Below are 27913 nucleotides of genomic sequence, written 5' to 3'. Positions count from 1 at the left end.
ACCTTCAACAAAACATTCTCTTCTTTTTTCTCTTCTCCTTTTCCCTCTCATCACATCATCTCGTCAAAGCCAAAAGGGCATTAGCACAGTGATAAAGGGATAGGAACAACACCCTCTGGCTCCAAACAGACGCTATCATGTTATGAGAAAGTAAGCTAAGCAAGCACAATCTAGGACGATCACAACACGACAATCCAAAACTAGTTTTCTTGCATTCAAAATACATACATGTACATGATACCACTACCCTGCCCATGGCGTTTTACTTGATTTGTACTTATCTCTTGAGGGCCAGAGGGGTGTTAGCTCTTTGTTAAAAAACAGAAGTTAAAGCCTTTCTGGCTCCAGTAGATGTCATGTGTCCCTACAGCTTCTAGAATGAGTTTTTGCGGGCGATAATTAAGAAAAACAAAGGAATTTCTAGCACAGGCCTGTCTGATTTCCGCTACCTGAGGAAAATAGGTTAAATATTCCCTGCGTTAGGTGAGAAGGGAGCTGGGTGTAAATGTACCACTCAAAAACATGAGAGGTCATTCGGACAAGGCACAAAAGAAGCGCATCACTTACAGGATGATGAAGAGGATGATGAAGAGGGTGGTAATGAAGATCGATCATGAGCGAGATACCAGTCAGATGAAGATGGTGAAAAATATCTCAATTTCCTTTTCATGATACTGACAACCGAAAGTCATCTTGATAGCATTCAAGCTCTGCAGCTCACCAACACTCATCTCAGTAACCAGGGCCTGGGAGTAGTCTGCAGCCACAGACCCCTGTCTGCACTGTGAGACTAGGCTGACAGACAGCATACTGCATAGGCTCTGTATTGTACACAGACTGGAGACTGACAGAGTTAGGCTCTGCTCAAGGCTTTAGGAATTGTTGTAAAGTGTCAAAATAGATTCTGTAATGGCAAACTATAGTGGGAGGGGGTACCGGCAACCTCCTGTGCACGGGTGGGTGTTTGTACTCGGTGGATGAAGTAAACATTCACAAGACTATTAATAGCACTCAAACTCGAGTGTGCGAGATCAGACACCCTATTAAGACTAGGTCTCAATAGCGTAAAAAAACTGGATTACCATGATTGGTGAGTCGCACATGTATGACCCATTTCGGTATATAAAAGTTATAATGACTGCTTTAATATTTGAGGCATAGTTGTTTTTATAGCCCCTTGGGGAGGTTACATCGTGCTATCACCCCTCGGCACCCCTCGGGGCGATAGCACGTGATGTAAACTCCCCTTGAACGTATAAGAACAACTATGTCTCTCATAGCAGTCATTATTTCTATACTATTTTTGCACCCTTATTTCCTCTAAGTCTTTTTGCTTTTGTTCTCTCTCCTGTTGTTTTTCTTCTTTCTGTGGCCAGGGGGGGGGGGGGGGGGGGGGGGGGGGGGAGGGGGGGCAAGTGATTGCCATATTGTAACTCCCAGACAGACTGGAGAAAGATCAGAACCCAACAAACCAAAGGCAATTCTAATCCTTAAAAGTCAGAAGCAATGAAGATGTAATACAAAACATGTAGGATAATATCACCATAACAAAATATTTCCATGAAAGCACTCACTTCAAGTTTCATTTACATGAGCATTGGCTAGCCGCGTAACCTAGACGATTGCTAACATCACTTGTGGTGGTCATATAAAGCAAAGTATACAGCACAAACCTGGAACAATAAATAACTGCAAGATTTTTACAGTTGATATATGGGATATTGAGCAACCAAGACACGACTTTAAATTACCCCTGGAGGATGGTCAAAGGTAACAGATGAACGGCTTATTAGACGCGTCTTCATCATCTCGAGATTGCCAAATAGCACGCTATTTCTGATTTGGGAAATAATCCTGAAGTTACAAATTGCATCTTCATCGAGATTCGACCTCGAAAACTTGAAACTCGACCTTGAGAAATTAGCTCGATATATTTTGCTCAGCGTTTGCGCATAGTGCAAGTCAATGGCTGGATATTTTGCCAAATAGTGGGATATTTTGCAAACTATCCTAAGATATCTTGGGATGACAAACCCGACCAAATATCCCACTAATTGCAACTTCGGGCTGATGAAGACGCAAATTAGCTGGATAGTTTGCGATCGTGATAGTTCAAATAGCAGGATATTTGGCAATCTCGAGCTAGTGAAGGCAGGCCTATTGTAAGTCCTGTCCATCAACTCATATCCTAGAGCTATGACCATACATTCAGCCGGATGCAACCCTTCATATTTATACTGCCACTCAAAGCTCACTTAATAATCTGAATTCAAATCAGAAAAGGAAATTTTCCTTGAAGCACAGTCACAAGAAGACTGGTAAGGGACTTGATCTCTTTATGATCTGCTGCTTCGTGTAAAATCCCTTGAGGAAATATTTCTCAAGTAGTGGCGTAGGAGGATGTGAACAAACAAAACCATTTTAGCTGACAAACCAACAACATACATGTCATGATGTCACTTATATTACTATTATTAGGATTCGTTTCCCCTCAGATCATTCTACAATGTAACCTTTTGTTAGCGGCCATCTCTCAATAAATAATAATAATACAAATCTGGATTTATATAGCGCTTACCAGTAATACGGAATACTGTCTCTAAGCACTTTACAGATATTATTACCCCAGTCATTGGATTCATTCACGCACAATGTGCACCTTCTCCACTCCCTGGGGAGCATTCCTACCATATAGTCACTGTTAGGGCATAGGCAATTACTAACACAAATAATTTAGTCATCCTACCGGGTCCCCATTTATCTCTGGGGTATGGAGTGGCAAATGTAGATAAATGCCTTGCCAAAGACTACCCGACTATAAATAAGTGAAGCTGAGCCTGTCCAGAAAGGCCATCTCTCTAGTATATCTACATCTACGTGTACAGTTGACACTTTATTCCTGTTTCCCATTATGAAGGGCCTCCCCCAACAGGTTTCATGGCATCAGATTTTTTTAGAATCTGCTCTCAGGTCACCCGGGACCAGTTTCACAAAGCCTTTTTTCAGTAACAAATCTGCTGATAACCAATCAGAAGCAAGGATTTCACTAGCTCATATTAACAAAAACTGTCATTTGTCACTGATGACAAGTTTTGTGAAATGGGGCCCTGGTTCATTTAGATTCAAAAGAGATTTTTCAATCCTATCAAATTCATTCAAACTGCAAAATATGCTCGGTAATCATCATAGGAATGGGCTCTTCAAATTGTGTTCCCACAGACTAATAGTGATCTCATATACTTGCAGAGCTACCATGTGTCACGCATTAGGCATCAGTGACATCACGCATTTCGAGGCTCTGAAAACGCTCTCAAGCACAATGTACGTGTTAGATTTCAAAAAACCGCTATACCTTATATGTGTGTTATACCGTCGCTCGCGCCGAGTCATGAAAATGTTTTTTTGAAAAACATTCATAACTTCCATAACTTTCTTATCATTGGTCCGATTTAATTCAAACTTCAGCCATTCTGTTTTTTATTTATCTGCTTTTATACAAATGACCTCATTACAAAGATTAAATTGCCTTTTAATAAAACACAGACACAGCTGCGTAAGTACTACATGTATTAAACCACCACATTTTGCTACATGCACATGCACATTGCATGTTCCTGAGGTGGTGGTTGACCATGTAACGTATGAAGTAGGCTCTTGAAGTATTGCAGAGTGTTATCTAGTGGCTAGGAGGGTTGATACATGAGACTAGATTGGGAGGGTGATGAGATGAATTGCTCTAAGGCACAGACGGTATCTAGTTTGGCAGTACAGAGACTCCTAGAGATAAACATCGATCAAGGAAGATAAAATATGTTCTCTTTAATTCAGTGAAACCCTAATACTGCAAAAAGGGAAAGAGAGGGAGGGAGAGAGAGGGAGAGAGAGAGAGAGAGAGAGAGGATGGAGAGAGGGAGGAGGGAGGGAGGGAGGGAGGGAGGGAGGGAGGGAGAGAAAAAGAGAGAGAGAGAGGATGGAGAGAGGGAGGAGGGAGGGAGGGAGAGAGAGAGAGAGAGGGAGAGAGAGGGAGAGGGAGAGAGAGGGAGAGAGAGAGAGAGAGAGAGGAAGAGAGAGAGAGAGAGAGAGAGACGGGAGAGGAGATGAGGTCTTTATATACAGGTTCTGTTAATACAGTGATTTGATTTGATTTGATTTTGATTTGATTTATTGGTTTCTGCATCTTTTTTTTCTTTTTCATCATACATTTTCATGAACATAATATGGTTTGATACAATATTTTAAGTGTATATAATTTTATACAGATAATGAACAAATTTAAACAAATATATTGAATGCATAATTAACATACATTAGATGCAGGAGGGCTACAGAAATAAGCAAAGTAGCTTGAAACTATAGAATTGCTCTGAGGCAAAGAGAGTACCCATTCTGTAGATACAGAGAAACCTTGAGATAAAGACTGCTGCAGGGAGGTATTAGAGATGACGTCTTCATGGGCAGGTGGTCTTTATGAACAAGTTCCTTTATTGCAGACAAGCCTATACACAAAGAATGCTCATGGGAAACACAAGAATGGTCTTCATTGGCAGGTGGTCTTTATATACAGGTTCCTTTTCAAACAGTCAACATTGTAAAGACTGCTGCAGGGAGATAAGGGTTGATGTCTTCATTGGCAGGTGGTCTTTATGAACAGGTTCCATTATACAGAGATACCTGTATACAAAGACCACCCATGGGAGATACAAGAAAGGCCTTTAATGGCAGGTGGTCTTTCTATACAGGTTAATACAGTGAAACGTGCATATGAAGACTGCACAAGAGGGATAAGATGAAGTCTTTACTTGCAGCTGGTGGTCTTTATAAACAGGTTCTGCAAGTAAATATGCAGGTCTAGATTTGCTCTGAATCTTCCTTATTTCATGTCAAAACAAAGATATCCAATGACATAATAGCATGTAAAGAGATGCGGGGGCAAGCAGGATGATGGATTGAGAAGATAATAAGCTATAGATCCAATTTTCTTTGGACTAAAATGATAGATTAGCTTATTAGTGTGGGAGTAAAAGTTATCTAAAAAACAAATTTTAAAAAGGATAAAGGTGATGAAAATCTCTCTCCTCAAATGAACAGTTTGTCATTCTGAGAGAAAACTTAAATCCCTACAGAAACAAGATGATAATGGATCCACCCACAAAGTTTGAAAGGTTCTTTCACATAATACATAATAAGACTTCATCTTGAGGCAGCAGGCAGCAAAAAACCCAGTGAAGAATCACCGGGCTTGAGAGAGTCCACAGGAGTGGATCACAGATTGCCTTCTAAATATTAAGGTTGGTTAGAAATAAAAAATTACATGTTCTAATCACCCCAACCAATGAAAAGTTTTCTGTATCAAACTACAGCTTTTGATAATGACAAATGTGCAGATAGACAAGTTGTATACAAAGCAGATTTGGTGCGTGCAGCTACTTCTTTTGATTCTCACTTGCCAAACAACTACATTCTAATTTACCTCTCTCTCCCTCCCCCTCCTTTCCTTTATCTCTCTCTCTCTCTCTCTCTCTCCCCCCTCTCCTACCCTCTCCCTCGCTTGCACCCTCCCCCCCCCCCCCATCTACCAACATATATACCTCTCTATCTTATTGTCTTTTTCTCAATCCATCTATTACGTTACGGAAACTGAACTTTTGCTTATGGAACAGAGTTGACCCCTTCTATCTCTCATCAGACAATTTATTTTTTCCCTTCTGGTAAAGATTGGTTGCTATTTGACTCAAATCAATTGAAATGGAATAAAATCATTAAAGATAATTGAAAAAGGGGAACCTCGCCAGGGAGTTTCAATCTTGAATTCAAAGAGATATAAAAGATGTGCCTTACAGGAAGAAACTTGGAGAAGGGTTGAGTTTCTGTAAACACTGCTGAAAGTGTTATTCTATAGGAGAGGGGTTGGCAGGGCAATGCAATCACCTTTGCCTGCCTCTACATCATGTAACATTGAGATATATTTAACAGCCATCCTCTCAGAGGCATATCAACGTATCTCTGGTTGGCAGGGAGGGGGGGGGGGATGCAAACATCCAAAAAATTATGTCACAAGCAAAAAGAAAAGCAAACAAATATAATAGTAAAAGGTCAACTTCCTCCCCTTTTTCTTCCTGATATTATTTCTGATTCTCCCCCCCCCCCCCATTTTCTCACTCTCTTATTGGCATGGGGGATGGGGATTGTGCCCCCGAGCCCCCTGAATATGCCATTACCTCTATAATACAATGCTCTGGGATGAAATTCACTTTACTTCTCTAATCACATTTTATGCTTTAGGGGAATCCCGTCTAATGCAATGTCACATATCCAAATTGTTATGGACTCCAAACCACAAATCCTCTGGTTGATTACCAGTAAAAACCACTCAGAACCAGAAGGAACCAGTAAGAACCAAAATGAATGAGTAAGAACATACATGTCTTCTCTGCAGTCCAGCATCATGATCACTGTAACCAACATCAATTTTTATTTTCCTATTGTGTACCAGATTTTACATATTGCAGCAAATTTAAGAAAGAAAAACCAAAATGTCATGGGCTTATATCTTTGATAAAAATTAAGTCTTAATCTGAATATGTAATTGCAGCTAAGCATGACAGGTTAAGCCGAGATTTAAAAAAAAGTAGTATTTGAGTTTTAGTGGTCTTCATGATATTTTTGTCATTTCACATTCCTGTACATGATTGTAAATAGCCTGTTGGCTTTTATGTTGAGTACCCAATAAAAAATAAATAAAAAAAAATAAATAAAAAAAAAAATTAAAAATTCTTTACTATCTACTTTAGATATGAACACAGCAGCTTGTATCACATAGTGCATGCTCTGGGGGTGTTTCACAAAGCCTTTTTCAATGACAAATGACAACAATCAGTGACAAATCTGCTGATAACCAATCAGAAGCAAGGATTTCACAAGCTTATTTAACAAAAACTGTAGTTTGTCACTGATGACAAGTTTTGTGAAACACTCCCCTGGACTTTGTTTCTTCAAAGATATAGGGATAAGAATAGGGCCATAATGGGGTTTTGAGGGTCGTTCAGATATGAGGCCGAAAATCGCCGCAAAAAATCCTCCACTGTCCTACACACATTCACTGAGCTAGGTGTTATCATGGTTATGAAATACATGCACAGGATTGTGACGCAAATTATACTTAACGTCTTTATATAAAATAACCCACTACAGTTTGCTGTGTCATATATCTTAAAAAGCCTTTAAAAACAGTTTAGCTTAGTTCAGGGTCAAGGTTAGACGGTTAGAAGGTTAGAGTAAGGTCCAGGGTAGAATGCGGTCTTTACAGACAAGTGGTCTTTCTAAAAAGGCAGACGCTAAAAGAGGTTGAATGCATAACATAAAAACTTTTTAGCAACTTAAAGCAAAATGAAATCAAAAATAAAATGTACCTTGCTAAAAATGACAGGAATAGACATCATCACAAACAAATAAACCCACAAACGGGACTACGTGTTATACATACCTCGTGTGACTTTGATGTGTGTGCTACGAAGCCTCCTCCATGTATGTGAATAAGAAGACCTTTGGACATGGGGCTGGGAGGTTTCTCTATCTTCTGTTTGGCTTTCTTGGAGCTCTTGCCCATCTGCTGGAATGCTATCTCTTCAGCTTCATTCAACCATCCCTGAGAGGGAGGAAGAGAGGGAGAGGGAGAGAGAAGGGGGAGAGAGGGGGAGAGAGAGAGAGAAGGAGAGGGTAGAGAGAGAGAGAGAGAGAGGGGGGGGGGAGAGAGAGAGGGGAGAGAGAGTAGGGGGAGAGAGAGAGAGAGTGAGAGAGAGAGAATTTTTTTATTTTTTTTTATAGAGATAGAGAGAATGAGAATGTAAGAGAGAGAAAGAGACAATAATAATTTACAGCACTAACATATAGAAATAGAATGGGTTTACCACTTTTTCTGCCAAGAGCCGGATCGGCGATATCTCATTTTATAGATAACTACCATCCTTTAGGCTCTTAGCTTATTTATTCCTGTTCACTAAATACATCTGAAAAAATTTGAATGCATTCATAAAAAACAACATTACCGGTAAGCATCTACCATACAGTGTACATTTGATATTCCCTTTTTCAATGCTAAATGTTTGCAGATCAATTTACTAAAAATAAATAATCATGAGCATAGACAATTACAGTGATGGTTAAATACAGTCTTAACAAATTGTTTATAAGTCATATTGTCTTTAGTTTGCTACCAGGACCTCCGTGGACTTTTGTCCTTAGATGAACCTGTATGGGCAAGTGCACATATATATTGTAGCTAGGCAATATAGTTTGTATTATCCCAGTCAATATTTACATACTATTGCCCCTTGAAGCCAGTCAGAATGTTATTATTGCTTGGGAGTCACCTGTGCCTAGAGGGGGAGAGTCTATTTTAATCATGATGACCATCAACCCTCTTCTCTCCACTACGCATCTCATTGGGGTTCAACATGTAGGTACAGACAATGCACAGTTTCCTTTCAAGATGTACGAATTAGAAAACCTCTACAAACTTTTGCAACTCAAGTTGTACATTCCTTCGTCTTATCTTCTCTTTCTCCTTATCTTCCTGTAACTGTCTTTACCTTATCTTATCTTATCTTATCTTATCTTATCTTATCTTATCTTATCTTATCTTATCTTATCTTATCTTATCTTATCTTATCTTATCTTATCTTATCTTATCTTATCTTATCTTATCTTATCTTTATCTTTATCTTTCCTCTGTCCTCTGTTGTTGAGAATATACATTGTTTGTTTATATACAAAGTTTGTATCTTGTTTATGATATGTATTTATTTGGGAATCATTCTAATCAAGCCAATTGTGGCCTTTATGAATCCCCACTTGCTTTTATCTTATGTTCATCATAACAAACAAACATGTATATACTTTTGAGGTTTTTTAAAAAGAGTGACATAAATGAAATTAAATATTCAAACATTTGACAAGTGGTTCAGAATCGTCTGCTTAGGGCCAGAAGAGAGTGAGTTCTGTGTGAAATGAACTGAGTTAAATCCCTTCTGATTCCAAACACCATTTAAAAACACTTTTAGATCAATGCCCAATTACACTACTTCATTGAATTAATAATAAAATAGTATCTCTGATCAACCGGAATACTGTAGGCAAAACCAACTCAGTAATGTTGTAGACAAAAATCTAAAAGGATGGACAAAAATAAATATACTTCAACCAGGTCAGTATTATTTAAGAATCTCCAATGAGGTTTACATGTATCTCCTACAGGAGTCTAGCCCCCAGACATTAGAAATAGGAAATGAAATTTCATTCTAACACAATCACATTTCAGAAAAAGCCGTATTAAACCCGATAACAGGTTTATTTTTAACTCCGCACAGCTAGGCTAAATAAAGATGTGCATAGATCTACCCATACAGCTGAACAATAACACCCTTATTTTCATCGTCTTCATCATCGACCTAGAAATGTGAGGCTCTCGATCAATCCCCTTGCTGCGTTTAGATGACTAGGATTCATCCTATGATCAATTGGACAAACAAATGTTCGCCCGTTCGGCACGTACATGGAGACTGTTATTGTTAAAAGGTTGCCATGGTTACAAGTTACCAATAAATTGCCGAGAGAGAGAGAGCCATCCAGGCAGAAACATGTTAAGACTCATTTCCTTAATTGAAATGAAGCGTGTGACATCTTACCCATGAATATATGGGGTTTAGATGGTTTTATTTCTGATTGTAGGCTATTTTGAGAAACATGTTCATTTTATGAGTTCATTTGCTTCAATAGACATGAAACAAACAGGCAACCGAGTCTCCAAGTCTAAGCCCGTACATACAGTCATGTAAATTCTGCAAACATTGACAAGATTAAGCATCTGAAGCTGAGAGAATGGAGAGCATTGACTCCATGAATAGTGCACTTAATAAATAGTCAATGAACATCTGGCTTCTGGTGACACAATCATCTTGGATTTTAATGTGTAAATCCTGTCGTTCGATCTATTTCAATCTATGAATATTGAGATTCTTTCAGACTTTATTTGTGCAACTACATGTATAGACAATAACCTGGCACATTGCCACTCCTGGCACTCTATTATTATGACCCTGGCTTTAACATGGCTGCCATTACAGCGCTCTTGCACTTTAAAGAATTAATACCGTTTACAACATGTACATCACCTGGGTGGAGTGTGGAAAATGTAGATGAATGTCTTGCCGAAGGACATTAGTGGTGTGACATGGATTTGAACCGTGTACCTTGTGGTTCACTATCAGGGGACTTATCCCTGGACCACAACGCACATTTAGACCGATACAATTCTGCTCCAATAGTCATCCCTTGCATTCATTGAACATTTCTATGTAATCTATTGGATGCCAAGTAAATGTTTTTGTTTTTCTGTAAGGTTTATTTTATTCATTCTAGCTGTACATAAATGATTTCATTAGGTGATTGGTGCACATTAAACATTAAAAGCAGACTAGCCAGCAGCCATAAAGTCTGCTGCCCTACATTCATTCTATGATGAAGAGAGCTCAAGTTACCCATCCAGAGTAAATAATGAAGTTAATCAATTACAATCATATTTTGAAATTCTCTCTCTCTGCCTGTGAGCAATGTCTATAGAAGCAGTGACGAATCAGTCTTAATTGAGCTATCATTAATTTCAAACAAAGGGAGTGAGTGATCACACAATCAGCTACACTGATCAAAAGATTATCACCAATGTAATATAGTATTGGTAAAAGCAAAACTAAATATGAAACCAAAATATATATGAATGCTGGGTGATTAAAATGTTTTTTGTTTACTATTTCAATTGTATTAATCATTATGCTCATTAAAGAGAATGGAAGGGGGTCATAATGAGAGATTCAGGCAAAGAATGGAAGTAGAAGTAGAGAGTAGCAGAAAAGGAATACAGGAAAGAGATGAAAAAAGAATAGAGGAGAAAAGGACGAAGAGAAAGGGCAAAGTAACCTGCACACTTAGGGCGCGTTCATGCTTGATTTTGAAGGCAGAATGAGCGATTTGTAACGCTCATCGTAAACGCTCATCGTAATCGCAGTTCCACGGTGCACTGTTCATGCTCACTTCTCCAGGCAATTCTCCTTGGGTGGCCTTCAGCTGGATTCGCAAACCTGTGTGCGCATGCTACGTAGATCCACTAGAGGTCAGTGCGTTGACCCCATTTAAACGCGTTTACAAATTGTAAACGCATCTTTTTGTGAGTTTACGATCGGCGATCGTGATCGCCGTTTTTCGGTGATTCTACAAAAGTGAGCATGAACGCAATCGTGTTTTAAACTAAACGCGTAACAGATGCCTGATTCTGGCCGTCAAAATCAAGCATGAACGCGCCCTTAGTTGAATCTTTTCACCTACCATTAAATAGAACATCTTTTGCACAAAAGACTTTTTTTTTTACAGGTCCAAAAATGATATTATACAGTGTAATTCAATACAAATTTTCAAAAGGACCCTTTTTTCTGAATAGTTACTAGGCTATTGCATTCCCCAATCAAATATAATTTGTAGTGTGACTTTATGCAACTTTGATTGTTTCTTTTTATAAACATGTATGTATTTAAAAATGATTTTTTGTTTTGTTGTATTACTGAATCAGTTATTGTTATTGTTGTTTTGTTTTTCTCATAAAATAATAATTCATAATAATTACTTTTACAGGGGGGCTTACACCCTACAAGCTCTGCTTTTTAGTCGGCCCTCCTTCCCTTTCAATTTCATGTTTATATTTTTAATGTATTGTATTGTGCAAATTGATCTATATGTATATAAATATCATTGTAAATATGAACGATTGAAAGAGGAAAATAAATGAATTGAATTGAATTGAATTGAATTGAATAATGAAATGAAAGAAGATTTGCCTCAGTTGTTATCATCTGTCTGTTGAATCATAGATCATGGGCTTGATCCCAGTCCATGGGTTCAACTAAAGCCTTCAATTTTTGTTCTACAAAAGCAGTGAAAAAACTTTATAGTGTAAAACACTCTATTCTTTGAATAGGACATTAGATAGTGGTCCTGTATGGAGGAAAGTCACCAACTAAAATGTATATTTAGAACCAACTGCTCTCTTTGTGAAAGAGTATGGGAGAAATTCAGGTGCCGTGGAGTGGAGTGCATCCTACTCAGTTTATAACATACAATATCAACTGGGACCCATCTCATAAAGAGTAGATATCAATCACATCTTATTTGTGATTGATATCAATAGTAACTTGCAATTAATTTGGATCATTCGCAATTATGGATATTGGTAAAAAGGCTGTCTTAGTATTATAAAGAGTTGCGATTGATTCAAGTCTTCCGCAACTTAAAATTAATCGCAACTGCGTACTTTAATACAAGATAGGAGTTGTGAATAATTTCAAGTTGCGACTCATTCAAATCAATTGCAACTCGTTATAAGACGAGGCCCTGGTGTCTGTGTTGTGTTGGTGTAGGCTCGCCTACCTTTTAAAAAAAATTCCCCTTAGAAAGTGATAACCAACGGCTAAAAGTGATAATGCTCGGCTGAGATGCATGTCTCTGACGCATACATAATTAACAATGAAATGCACTTAGTTTCAAACGGCAAGGACATTGATGCGCACACTGAAACATGTACCACACTGATTGGCTATGCTTATGTTCTGGGGTGCCATTTAAGGCAAACGACTTTGCGGCTCTTCGCATTCTGATGAGGTATTTTGCTTACTTGTGGACTAAAAGTCATAATGCCTACTTGCAATGCATATATTTATATTTCATAAAACAAATATTTCATGTAATGCTGCTCATGCATACATGCACTGCACTTGGTTAAGTCACAATGGACCTGATAATAAGCTTTATCTGACTTAATCTGCCTGGAGTGCACATTCACTAATGCCCTCGCAAACATGAATTATTTGTATAACAAAGTGACTAAATGTATCTTACCTGCCCTTCTCTCTCTACGAAGCATAGTAATCTGATCTGAACCGGAGCTGGTCCTGTATGAGCGCAGGGGGGTGTGATGGTAGCTGTCTCACCTTCACCGTCGCTTCGTTCCATCTCAAAGTTATGAGGCTGAATCTGGATTAACTTATTGACCGCTACCGACCCAGCCATCAGGTTGCACATCTCCTATAATAACAAAGAAGAAAAATGAAATACAATCATTAGACACTCAGTCAAACCATCAAATTCTTTATCTACTCCTTTGTTTTGGTGCTATAATAATTTAAATCATTGAACTGGTCCATTGTGTTTGTTTTTTTCTCTTTTTCTTTTGTTCGAAAATGTTGTAACTGAATTCATTTTGTTTCGATTTGGTTTATTTACATTCTGTATGTTTGTAAATTTTGTATTTTTGTTGTAGAGCCTCCACGGAAAACAGTATTTAACTATTGATGGAGCCACCCTACTAAAAAAAAGACTAATATATAATAAATAAATAAAACCTGCTTTAGTGACCACCTGTATAGAAAGACCACATTTCTTTTGTTTCCCTTGAAGAAAATGGTTTCTCATTGAGACATGTACTACTGAAAGGAACCTGTACATGAAGACCACCTGCCTTTAAAGACCACTTTTCTTGTCTCCCTTGGGTGGTCTTTATAGACAGGTTTTGCTGTATATTCATCACCTTTAGAGCAATTTGTCCGTTGAGAGACAGAAGGGTTGAATTTGAATGCAATCATGGTTTGCTGAGAATAAGAATGGTGTGAACTCATATTATAAAAATGGATGAACACAGAGAGAAGTAAGAGAGAGAGAGAGATAAAGAAAGAGAAAGAGACAGAAAGAGACAGAAAGGGAGAGATTAAGAGAGAGGGAGAAAGAGAGAAAGAGAGAGAGAGAGGGGGGAGGAAGGATGAGAGGGGAGAACAAGGGAAAGAGAAGAGAAAGGATTTACAGTGAGAGAAGGGAGGAAAGGAGATGGCGGGAGATAGGGGAGATGGAAGGAGAATGAGGCTAGAAGAAGGCTAGTTTAGCATAAAAAGATGAAGATAGAGATGGACATAATAAAGAGTAAGAGGGAGAGAGAGAGAGAGAGAGGGGGGTGATAGAGAGAAACTGAGAGAGGAAAGAGAAACAGATATTACGGGATTAAAAAGACACGCACACTGACTTTTCTTCTCTCTTGAATTGATGAGTAGATTGTTAGTACCGGTGGACATTATTATGAAGCTAGATGCCACTCCATAGAGTTCATACTGACTGACCGCCTCATCATACCATGTCATGGTTGAGATGATACATTCATCCCAGTGTTCCTATCACATCACTTTCCCCCTGTCCACACACAACATTTTCCGTGATTAGGCCGGACTAGAATACCGTTTCGCAATAGTTTTACGATGAAATGGTGTGTGTGAACGCTCACTAACGATACGTCGTATAACAAAACGTAGTCTAACGAAACGCAGTTTTGGGCATCGTTTCAAACTAGAACTCAATAAAGAATCTCGCCTAATCACGCCTAATCACAGAAGATGTTGTATGTGGACGTAACTAGTGTAACTAGTGTAACTAACTGGGCGGGGCTGAACGTGACCTCGTGCAAAAGGAGACCTGACCTCTCATTTCCGCTTCCATTCCATGACCGCAGTAGCAAACTGCGCACCTACATGTATACGACATTTCGCTGTAGATTTTCAGGATTACTTTCTTCTGTGTGTGGACATCCTGGAATTTATACGATGATTATTTATACGACGTTTCTTGTGTGTGGACACTCTGAAATTTATACGATGATTCTTTATACGACATTTCGTTATAGAGTTTCGGGATAAATTGTTTTGTGTGTGGACACGCTGTATGAGTGTCAATGATTAAAACCATCAAACCATGCACTAATCCACTTAGGTTTTACATCACCACTCGCAAGACCTGTCCACATCAGGCCACATAAGGCCTGCCTCATCAGCTCCAGTTTGCCAAATAACCTGCTGTTTTCAGACTCGGGATATTGCGTCTCCACCCGACGGATACGCTCATCAGTATAATAAAAGCTTGCTGGAAATCATTCATCTTCAACAAAAAAACAACAACAGAACTCTCATGTGCACATAGCGTCAGGCCTTCTCACCTTGATCTCCTTATCTGTCTATGCTCATTACTCAGCCCCTGTACACTTTCCACCAAAATCCTTTGGTCCATGTCATTTATTTGTAATCTTGAACATTCATTATGAGTTTTGTTAGATGATGTGAGAATCTATTTTCTATCAATACCAGAACTTAAGCTTTTGAAGGTAAAGTCCAGTTTTGGAAACACCCCCTTCTCAAAAAATGAAATGGAAGCTCTTATCGCCAATAATGTGAAAAAATATGTTTTGACTACTATGTGATGATACAAATTTTGCCGGGAAACTGCCTACTAATTGATATATTTGGTAAATTATCATATCTATCCAGCCTTCTATCTGGTCTGGATGGATATAGCGTAGTCCCATTTACATCTTTCTGTGTACAGTGCTTGTAACTTTACCAAGACTGGGCCAAATTTCTTATCATTTTGATGATTCCAGAACCTTGCAGTACACAATATGCTAAATGATCAACCTTTTCTGATCTATTCTGATCAGATTCAGATTCACAATGCAATCGCATGACCAGAACTGGTCTATACCTTTAAGCTTACCGTATCTTTAAAACGAGAAGGTTTACAAATAGTCTGCTCCTACTCTTCAAATATGCTTCTACTCTCTTACTACTCACAATCCTCAGGGTACAATGTAGATCTAAGTCAAGATGAATGAACCTGATGGATTTCAGCATGTTTATTTGTATAGAACTCTCAGCCATTTCCGCTGTGCAACCTGAATTTTTGGCGAACTGCACAAATTAAATGTTTGTAATACAATCCTTAGATGAATTCAGACCACTCATGCATCAAATAACAGAAGGTTTTAATGCATGTAAAGTATCTCGTTTGTGAGCTTCAAAGAATTAATAAAGCAGCACTGGAAGCATAAAGACAGGATTGCAACAGGATAATACCAATATTTGAAACTCTTTTCGTTTAAAGGTAAAGACCAATTTTGGAAACGCCCCCCTCTCAAAAAATGAAATGGAAGCTCTTATTACCAATCATGTGAAAGAAAATGTTTTGACTAATACGTGATCATACAAATTTTGCTGAGAAACCACCTACTAATTGATATATTTGGTAAATTATTATATCTATTTGGACCTGATAGATATAATGCATGTGTCGCGCAAGTGCGGGGGTAGTCCCATATACATCTTTCTGTGTACAGTGCTTGTAACTTTATCAAGACTGGGCCAAATTTTCTTATCATTTTGATGATTCCAGAATCTTGCAGTACACACCAATACTTATATGCTAGATGATCAACCTTTTCTGATCGATTCCACAACGTTTCTTTCATAATGCAATTGCATGACCAGAACTGGTACTGGTCTTTATCTATAATTGTACTTTAAGTGATACATGTACTTTCTCTTTGCTTTCTCACCTTTAACATTAGTCAACATCGGTGCTCCCATTGAATTTCAACTAGCACCTACGGCCATACAATGGTAGCTGCGACCACAAAAATCTCGGAATATGCAGCTCTGATAGATAATTTCCAAACGGGAATAGAAAATCAGTTGATTTTAGTCAAGAGACATCGTTTTAAAGCTAAAGTAATATCAATCTTGAGAGGGAGCTATACAACATAAAGAGTTTATTATTTACACTTTCATCACTTTAGACTCGAATTTAACCGCGACAACGATCATTGAATATTGTAGGATCGCATATGCTTCCAATATGTTCATTTGGACCACATTCATGACCCCATACCAAAACTTTGTAGTTCCTTTAATGCAATTGTGCGTATCCATGTTTGAAGTCATACCAGAACCCTTCCGCCAGCCGTATGACGAAATGTACTTTTACTTGATAACATTTTAGCACTGCAACTAAAGCAAGACGATAACTACTATGTCCAATACACTTAAAACATGTCAGGATTATTCATCTACCGGTAGTCTAACCATTATACTAACAATGTTACATGTATAAGCACTCTCATGAGACCAACAACTTTTCAAATTGGCTGTGATGCAAATCTTGTTCATGTAAGTGCAAATCTATCTCCAGAGATGTATTATGCACCATGGAAAATATGCACATCCTTAATTGAACAACCACAGACTATAATACTGCACTCCCGTTACCATGGTTATACCTCTTATCCAATCCTTCTCATTGGAATTAAAAACATTAATTCAGGTAATACGCAACTGTACTATCCTATGTTGTCCAAAATAAGAATCACTTACTGGGAAATGTTGTGTTTGTTCATGCAACTAGTAAAGCCCAAATAACAAATATTTTTCAGTTTCTCATCCCCTCCTACTGCCCCCTTTTTTTGGCGGGGCCTCAAGTTTTTGTATTAGAATTTTTTTCTTTCTAAAATTGAATATATATTAGTCTGAGTACTTTTACACGGTAGGAACGATGGGGTCAACAAAACTCATTAATATAATGCAATTCATTCCTGTTTTAGCCTTTGTAGTACATGTCTAGATGTAAATAAAATAGCCAAAATAACATTTTTATGGACAGAAAAAACAAATAACATAGAACCCCTCCTCATTTTTGAAATTTTGAAGAAACTAGGAATCAATTTCATTTGGTGTAATTTGATATTATTTGAAATTCCACATACATGTACTTCTGTCTTCTGAAGTTTAGAATACAGAGGTATCTTCACAATGTGGTACAGGTCAGAATTGTGCAGGCTAAAACACACTGCATAACGACTATTAGTATCTAGTGCTATAAAAAGGAAGTCCATGTATTTTAGTTGTTCAACTTCTTGCCCACTACCTTTTGAATTGATTTCTAACCAAACATTTTCAAAATGAAATGTTCCGATTACAATAATCTAAAATTAAGAAATATATAAATTATATGAATATAAAAGGAATATTTTTAAATGCTTATTCAAAGAGGGAAGACTTTTTCTGCTGTCTTAATTCAGAGAGCACAATGTCTGATGCAAACAGGGCTCTGTAATATGATCTGAGATATGATCTGAGATATGATCTGAGATATGATCTGAGATATGATCTGAGATATGATCTGAGATATGATCTGAGATATGATCTGAGATATGATCTGAGATATGATCTGAGATATGATCTGAGATATGATCTGAGATATGATCTGAGATATGATCTGAGATATGATCTGAGATATGATCTGTGATATGATCTGTGATATGATCTGTGATATGATCTGTGATATGATCTGTGATATGATCTGTGATATGATCTGTAATATGATCTGTGATATGATCTGTGATATGATCTGTGATATGATCTGTGATATGATCTGTGATATGATCTGTGATATGATCTGTGATATGATCTGTGATATGATCTGTGATATGATCTGTGATATGATCTGTGATATGATCTGTGATATGATCTGTGATATGATCTGTGATATGATCTGTGATATGATCTGTGATATGATCTGTGATATGATCTGTGATATGATCTGTGATATGATCTGTGATATGATCTGTGATATGATCTGTGATATGATCTGTGATATGATCTGAGATATGATCTGTGATATGATCTGTGATATGATCTGTGATATGATCTGTGATATGATCTGTGATATGATCTGTGATATGATCTGTGATATGATCTGTGATATGATCTGTGATATGATCTGTGATATGATCTGTGATATGATCTGTGATATGATCTGTGATATGATCTGAGATATGATCTGTGATATGATCTGTGATATGATCTGTGATATGATCTGTGATATGATCTGTGATATGATCTGTGATATGATCTGTGATATGATCTGTGATATGATCTGTGATATGATCTGTGATATGATCTGTGATATGATCTGTGATATGATCTGTGATATGATCTGTGATATGATCTGTGATATGATCTGTGATATGATCTGTGATATGATCTGTGATATGATCTGTGATATGATCTGTGATATGATCTGTGATATGATCTGTGATATGATCTGTGATATGATCTGTGATATGATCTGTGATATGATCTGTAATATGATCCCTGATATGATTCATGACATGGACTGCGGCACTGAAGGTATGAGAATGAAGTAATGACTGGCCATAAATCATCATGCTATGAACCTAGAATCATCCATGGAATCAGATCAGACAAAGACCCAGTCAGTTGAATGTTAATATCCTCTATTGGAGTATTCACACTGCAATAAAAAAAAACATTAGCTTTTCTCACTTTAAGGAATTTGGTCGGTCCCAATAACACAACACCAAAACCCCACCTCTTGAGTGTGGTAATTTATAACCCTAGCTGAAACTCTATGTTTTTGCAGTGTATAATCCAAACACTCAGTGAACTATACCGGTTTGGGGTCACATTTTTGGGTCACTCTCCTCCCTTCCATGCTAATGCATGCAGAGCAGCAACAAGTGGAACAAGTGAACAACTCAACAACACCCCCCCCCCCCCCCCGAAAAAAAAGGATATTCAAACACTGATGTTTTTTTAATGGGTTATTTCCAGTAGTTTAACAAATCGTCCCTGTTTTCACGAAGTGACGGTAGTGAAAAAAAATTGCATTCACTTTGCGTTACGATTTTCCTCACTACCGTCACTTCGTGAAAACAAGGACGAAATGATGGTTTTTAAAATTTGGTTTTTTGCAATGTAAATGGGCCTTATTTGAAGCCAGAAGAGCATTGAAATCAATATTACAAACTTTACGATAGATTTCACTATCTTTTGGCTCTACACGGATGATATAAAGAATGGGAGGAAGAAAATGATAAAACGATAAAAACAAAATATTACACAAGGAAAGGTGATAGAAGGAAGAAACAAAGAATAATAAAAACAAAGAATAACATAAAAGAAGGTAAAAGAAGGAAGAAACAAAGAATATGGAAAGATAGAAAGAAAGCTTTACATCTTTAAATGAACTAGTTTTAAAGTGTGAATTCAACTTATAAAAGCTCCTATCTAAGACCCGCCGCCATGATAAGAATAATGCATTCAACTGTTTACGGGTTAATTTTCAATTGTCAGAATTGAGGTTGTGTAAGTCGTTGCTAAGTAAGACATACCTCATTCTGTCAATGTTTAAAGGTCATGTTATGCAGTATTGGTAAGCCCTTCCTCATCAGGCCCTTACTAACAACCAACCACAGAAAGAGGTATTGACAAATCTACTAGCCACTTAATACAGCTTAATGGAAATCCAAAAGCGTGAACTTTAAAAGATTTCTAGAATATCATCCTAAAGGCTCGTCGACATATGTCATGGTTTACTGCAGAGTTGTATAAAGCATTCTTAAATGTATTGGGTAACTTTGCCTCTGATTCTAAAAAAATCCTGGATTTAGTTCATGCTGCAATCATACTTATAAACATTCATGTCAAAAAGTGAATCCCATGACTTTTACAAGCCAATAGCATGTTTGATTATCAAGATATTTATGATTGGAAATCTAAATTTCAAAAACCATTATCCTAACGGTTTCTTATATTAACACTAGTCTATTTGGGAAAATGAGTATGATAAAAACGGTCACTCAAAGATTTTTACTTTTTTGAAGCACTTCATGATCATTTTGAAGCGCAATTTTGTTTAGGGCTTCAATATTATACCATATCACAGACACTGATAACACGTAGGTCTATGCATCTCAGATTTGACATTGTTAAACAATGCCTTTAAAGATGAAGTTGAGTTCTGGTCAAGCGATTGCAATGTGAAAGAAACGGTGTGGAATCGACCAGAAAAGGTTGATCATCTAGCATATAAGAATTTGTGTGTATTGCAAGGTTCTGGAATCATCAAAATGATAAGGAATTTGGCCAAATCTTTGTAAATTTACAAACACTGTACACAGAAAGATGTATATGGGACTACACGAACATGTGCCGTAAAAATCCTACCCTGGATTTTTACGATGTTACATGACATATTTAGAATATGAAGGCATTTGAAGAGCCATGCTTTTCAGGGAACGTGTCTTATCTGATGTTCTTCCACACTTGCATAATAAAGATGCTAACGCTCACAAATTATTTTTCACCTCTTCCCAGACCTCAACCTTCTCTTTAAGCATACTACATGTATGCTCCACATGTTTGTATCTTAGAATACACACATATATGTGAAGGAATACATGTATGTACATGCAGCTAATGTTTTCATTTCACTTGCCATTCTTTTAATTAAATAAAACCACTGTGATAAACCATAATGATAACCACTGCATACACCAAAGAGAGCCTTAAGTATCCTCATAAACACAACCTACTGTATATCAAAATGTCAGAATGTGGGAGTACATGAAGACGTCACAAGAACCCCCCTTCTACATGTACCCCCTCAGGCATATCCTCCTTAGCTAGAGATGTCTGAACAACAGCCCACTAATTCTGAACCCTGTTTCATAAAACGTGTCATGAAAAGCAAGTCACATGAACTGGTTTAAGAATTGTTATGAGCTACTGGAGTTGTTGGATTTAATTGGCTATGAGCAGGTGGGTTATAGAAATGAGACGCATTTATGAAAGACGGCCCTGATCAGAGGAAAGAAAATCTGGTGGAATTGTAAATAGAGCAAATGTCTTATCACCTCACAACTAGCTTGTTCAAATTCACAGTGAAGATGACTTTCTCCAAACTTTGCTGTTGTTTTGTATTCACAGTTTACTTGATTTTGTCTTTGCCAAATAAATAATAACATCAATAATAATAATTGGGTGTCCTTTACAGACTGTCTGTGTTAGAGCATAAGAACCCTGTTACAGTGAGCAAAAGGCCTGGCCTAGCACTGTTAACGCGCAAAACGCCTGCTCTGGAGGTAGTCTCGGCCGGCATTTTCTCACTGTAAACGCACGCAGGGCCAGGCCGCGGCCCAATTGGTACCCCGGAAGTGAAAGTTCGCTGTGTATAGGAAATTGGGGAAAAGATTCACTGCAAATCGCGCGCGACCGGATCTGCACTGTGACCCCCCAAATAATCGTTTGTTTACATGCAGAGCGCCACTCTGACAAAATATTGAAAGGTTACAATTTAGGCTGCGGCCTGGCCTATAGCACTGTAAACACACAAAATTGCGGGGCCGAGTAGGCCTGGCCAGGCCCTGGCCCTTTTCTCACTGTAAACGGGGTCCTAGTTTGGCCAATGAGTACTAATGCACCTAGATAGACTGTGCCATAATCTGAAGCTTGAGTTAATTCATCCCCAAAGAGGGATTTGCTTGGCTCGGGCTAATTGGGACGATAAAGTTGAAAATACGCCCTATTTTCTTGAAGAAGAGCTGATCAGTCTCTTTACTTAAAGGTATAAACCAGTTTTGGAAATGCCTCCCTCTCAAAAAAATGAAATGGAAGCTCTTATTACCAATCATGTGAAAGAATATGTTTTGACTAATACGTGATCATACAAATTTTGCCAGGAAACCACCTACTAATTGATATATTTGGTAAATTATCATATCGATCCAGCCTGGATAGATATCGCGTAGTCCCATATACATCTTTCTGTGTACAGTGCTTGTAACTTTACCAAGAATGGGCCAAATTTTTTATCATTTTAATGATTCCAGAACCTTGCAGTACACACCAATACTTATATACATTGTATGCTAGATGATCAACCTTTTCTGATCGATTCCACAACATTTCTTTCACAATGCAATCGCAAGACCAGAACTCAACTATCTCTTTAAGCTGAGGGTTGTTACAGATAATGGGAAGGCATTGTTAGAAAAGTGAGAGAAATAGATGTGATTGGTCTCTCTCCGGCTCAGCCATTACATGATCTCTCCAGTGAGATGCTTATTAGCAACATCAATCAACAGACTACTTCAGCAGACAAGCTTTATCGTTCCGCCCATAAAAAAGAACATTCAGACCAGAAATCGTTGATGTGGGGCTTTCATGTTAAAAGCTTGTCAGAATTATGATTCTTCATTGAGGGGAGAGAGCAGGAAAAAGAACATTCAGTTTGAGAAACATCCTTACTCTCACATAGTATACATGTATATGTAGTGGTCTAGAGGATAAATTGCATGACTTTGGATTTGAATGTACAGTTTTTAGCTTTATTTCTTCCTTCATTGTTTTAAACTAGGAATCTTAATTTTCATACGTTATATGATAATGATTTACAACTCTATCAGTCTCATGGCCTAAACATGCAAAGTATTAATTCTCAAGTTTCTGTTTCTCTCAAAACAAATGGTAATCATGAAAGTTATCAGTTTGAGCAATAAGCTATTAGCAAGGCATTACTAGATATTTCCTCTCTAGACCCAGGAAGGAAATGGACCCTAGTAGGATGATAAAGCCAATGTGACTGGAAAATGTCGCTGAGGCTCTTTCAATCAACATATTTGCCAGCAGTGGTGAAATACTTTTTTTTCACCAAAGCTCTTTCAGGGTTAGTCTGAAAGCTCCAGTCTCAATATTGGTGTTTCACACCCTTTTGTTGTTGTCTGCTGTCACAACACATCTCATCCCAGTTTTTTTCTATATCCATTTTTTCCCCCAACCACCTCCCCCTTGGGTAAAAACAACAAAAAGATTTGGGGGGAAAAATGGCATCTAACAACATTCCCTGCCTTTTGAGTAAGAAAATTGGAGAAAAAAATAGGGAGAGAAAGGGAAAAATAGGGAAAAGAAGGGAAAAATAAGAAAATAAGTGTAAAATCGGGAAGAAGAAAAAAAATCAAGAAACCGATTAAAATCATGTAATTATCAGGCCTGTATATCAAATTGTAAAGTCTAGAAAAGACAAATCCGAAGACAAACTGTTTGCCAGATTCCAGCGAAGCTAGTAACCCCCCCCCCCCCCCAATTGTGCGTGTGGCAAGGGTTACCGTCTGTGTATGGGGAAGGTTGAAAATGTCAGTTTTAAAGAATTCCCCATAGTCTATATACCAGAACGTTATTTCTGTCTATTTTAGGTGTGCTGTCTATAGTAGATGTGAAGTTCTTTGCACAAAGCATTCACATTCTGTGTTACCAGAGATCTTTCAGAATTCTGATTGCCTCACGACAGATAATATATAAATCCATCCTATGCAAAATGTATGTACATTGTGCTTATCAATGAATTACTTGGAAGTCTTGCAAAGAGTTGTTTTTTTATAACCTTCAAGAAAATTAATGCAATAGCAACTTTTTTTGAAAAATCAACCAAAGGCAATTAAAAAGAATTCACTTGCCTTTTGCACCACCTATTAAAATGTACTAGCGTGACAATGGTATGATTTATACAGAGCATACCATCAATATTGAAATTTTCCTTCAGTTAATCATATCTGATTGATACATGTCTGTATAAAAAACCAATTACACACATACACACAGTCAGTTGATAAGTTAGAGTAATTGTGATCATATTCAGACCTCTAATGGATATTATATTGATGCTGGTAATGAAAATCGTATGACTTGATGAAAATTGGTATTAAATGAATATATTACCAGTGTCTATCTCACTTTCACTTTTCAATTATCTGCCCTCAGTCCATCAAGCATGGATCGTCCCTCTATTGTTTCATGACCTTCCTCCCTGTCTCCTGATGAACCTCACCATTAATCTGACTTCAATTTCCATAAATCCATAATTCGCCATGCAACATGATCGGTGAGACTACCGCATGAGCTCACCTTTCTTTCTTTGCTGCATTAACTGCCATCTGTCATGTCTTTCTCATAACCACATAAATCTTCCTTCCTGAAGATTCACTTCATAAAGTTTTTCTTCATGAAGAAAAGATTTCATAATTGTAAAATGTGTGCCTGTATTAAAGTAAAAGGGGTTGAATTTCAAACCAACAAGTTGAATTTCAAACCAACATGTTGAATTTCAAGCCAACATGTTGAATTTCAAACCAACATGTTGAATTTCAAACCAACATGTTGAATTTCAAACCAACATGTTGGATTTCAAACCAACATGTTGAATTTCAAACCAACATGTTGAATTTCAAACCAACATGTTGAATTTCAAACCATCATGTTGAATTTCAAACCAACATGTTGAATTTCAAACCAACATGTTGAATTTCAAGCCAACATGTTGAATTTCAAACCAACATGTTGAATTTCAAACCAACATGTTGAATTTCAAACCATCATGTTGAATTTCAAACCAACATGTTGAATTTCAAACCAACATGTTGAATTTCAAACCATCATGTTGAATTTCAAACCATCATGTTGAATTTCAAACCAACATGTTGAATTTCAAGCCAACATGTTGAATTTCAAACCATCATGTTGAATTTCAAACCAACATGTTGAATTTCAAGCCAACATGTTGAATTTCAAGCCAACATGTTGAATTTCAAACCATCATGTTGAATTTCAAACCAACATGTTGAATTTCAAACCAACATGTTGAATTTCAAGCCAACATGTTGAATTTCAAGCCAACATGTTGAATTTCAAACCATCATGTTGAATTTCAAACCAACATGTTGAATTTCAAGCCAACATGTTGAATTTCAAACCAACATGTTGAATTTCAAACCAACATGTACAAACAGTTTCCAGTGAAAGATCATTTATACTGTACATGTATGGGATTATATTGAAAGAAGTTCATCAGTTTCTAAGATATTTCTAATACCACATCAAATGTCAGAGGCTTTTATCAAGGCTGAAGATAATGCTGTTGCAATTCTAAAATATTCAGCATTTCAGGGAATGAATCAACTCAACCTTTATATTTCTTTAGTCCACAGATTTGTTTCATAATGTGCGGCTAAAATCCCTTTTGATGAATTTGTTTGTGTCTGACAAGTGGGAGGTCTAGAGAAGCTAGGCATATTTATCATTTCTCTGAAATCAATATCCTCTAAAAGATGGCAGACATTTATGTTTAAAAATACTTCACAGTCAAAAGAAGATAATATTTGAGCTAGGCTTTCCGTTTCTAATAGCTGTCTCATCTAACTCTCTTTTCAGTATTTCTTCTTCTGCTGCTAAACTGAACAGGACCTTGTGTCATTCTCTCCTGATTGCCACACATTTTCTGATCTTTCAACTTCAAACAAATAAATGTACAAGTACCGGTAGGTATAATTTCCACATTTTCTTTTTAAAAAGGTATGTAGAATAGTACCGTGAATTTGATTTTCCCTCCTGTTTATTTCAATTACAAATTCATTTTTCTCTCTGTTTAGCAAAACCAAATGAAGGCCTGGGCACTATTCACAAAACCATCAAATTTACAAGCTCACAGACATCTCATTGAAACATGTGTATCAAAATAAACATTTAAAGAGAAAGTTGAGTTCTGGGAAGAGGTGAAAAATAATTTGTGAGCGTTATCATTGTTATTATGCAAGTGTGGAAGAACATCAGATAAGACATGTTCCCTGAAAAGCATGGCTCTTCAAATGCCTTTATATTCTAAATATGGCATGCAACATTGTAAAACTCGGGGGTAGGATTTTTACGCCACGTGTTCGTGTAGTCCCATATACATCTTTCTATACAGTGTTTGTAACTTTACCAAGACTTGGCCAAATTTCTGATCATTTTGATGATTCCAGAACCTTGCAATACAAATTCTTATATGCTAGATGATCAACCTTTTCTGATCGATTCCACACCGTTTCTTTCACAATGCAATCACATGACCAGAACTCAACTTCAGGGATGCCTGTATACATATACACATGTGTGACCTGTAGAAACATTTTGTAAAACGCATCAAGTTTGTTTACGTGCAAACGAATGGGAACTGCAAGCAGCAAAAGTCCTGTACATATTCCCTATCTCTGTGTAATTATAAGATACAGAAACGTGAAGTGTATTACACTTAATAAAACACTGTGGTTTTGCCACGTTATATCTGAAGGTGGCATAATACTGCTATCACTTATTGCTTTCACTTGAATGCTTCTCATCCCACATAAAATCAATCAGGGAGAGAACTAATCAACTTGAACGTATCATACTTCATATGACTGCCTCAATGTTTGGTCACATTATATCAATCTAAGAGTGACTCAAACACCAGCTTAGCAGCTGCATGGATTCATTTACATCATAACTTTCACTCTCTAGCTCTCTTAAAGGTATTACAAAGTTTTGGTTTGGGGTCATGAATTTGCTTCAAATTAAGATATTGGAAGCATATGCGATCCTACAATATTCATTGAACGTTGTCCCGGTTGAAATCGAGTCTAAAGTTATGAAATTATAAATAATAAACTCTTTATGTTGTATAGCTCCCTCTCAAGGTCAAGATATCAATTTAGCTATGAAACAATGTTTCTTGACTAAAATCGACCGATTAGCTATTCCCGTTTGGAAATTACACATCACAACTACATATTCTGAGATTTTCATGGTCGCAGCTACCATTGTACGGCCGTGGGCGCTATTTGAAATTTATCAAAAATTTACTGGGAGCACCATTAAATTTGTATATTCAATTTTTTTCAAGAACATAAGTGTTTTAGGGGTTAATTTTTTTAGAGCTTATAATACATCCACAGGGGCATTCAAATATATCAAAATTGTAAAGATTCACTATCCACCCAATTTTCAAAATTTCCCAAAACTTTGTATTACCTTTAACTCTCTTTCCATCATAGACCTCATTCTTTCCTTCATCTCTCTCTCTCTCTCTCTCCTTCATTTCTCTCTCTTTCCTCTATCTCTCTCTCTTTCCTCTATCTCGCTCTCTCTTTCCTTTAACTCTTGCACACTCTCATCTTATAACACAAAACTTTGAGTATATGTGTACAGTGTAGAATAATTGTTGCCATTCACAGTAGCCATTCATTTACATGTTTTTCTTACAAAACCTTTTTTTTTTGCAGCTATTTATATACCGCGCAATAAAATGAATGAGCCTTAATTTGGTGTCATTTAAATTTGAGCCCCATGTTTGATAG

General features: G+C 37.2%; 2 protein-coding genes across 3 annotated transcripts in view; one reads left to right on the top strand and one right to left on the bottom strand.

Moving 5' to 3' along the window:
- The window catches only part of LOC585712 (hormone-sensitive lipase), a 63277-nt gene that overhangs the window by 10479 nt on the left and 24885 nt on the right, over nucleotides 1-27913 (bottom strand). For both annotated transcript variants that reach the window (XM_003727024.3, XM_785529.5), the window contains 2 exons: nucleotides 12940-13125; nucleotides 7484-7645 (listed from right to left, as the gene is read on the bottom strand). In XM_003727024.3, the coding sequence (XP_003727072.1) occupies nucleotides 7484-7645; nucleotides 12940-13125 (348 nt within the window). The remainder of the gene's footprint in view (nucleotides 1-7483; nucleotides 7646-12939; nucleotides 13126-27913) is intronic.
- On the top strand, nucleotides 53-11357 carry LOC373495 (WEE1-like CDK tyrosine kinase; the record flags this gene model as incomplete). Its single annotated transcript, NM_214631.1, is given in 2 exon segments — nucleotides 53-66; nucleotides 10978-11357. A coding segment is annotated over 1 exon segment (14 nt), but the record flags the coding sequence as incomplete, so codon positions are not given.

This window comes from Strongylocentrotus purpuratus, unplaced genomic scaffold (genome assembly GCF_000002235.5).
Source record: "Strongylocentrotus purpuratus isolate Spur 01 unplaced genomic scaffold, Spur_5.0 spur5_scaffold_1, whole genome shotgun sequence".
Taxonomy (NCBI): domain Eukaryota; kingdom Metazoa; phylum Echinodermata; class Echinoidea; order Camarodonta; family Strongylocentrotidae; genus Strongylocentrotus; species Strongylocentrotus purpuratus.
This window is presented reverse-complemented; position numbering and strand designations above follow the sequence as displayed.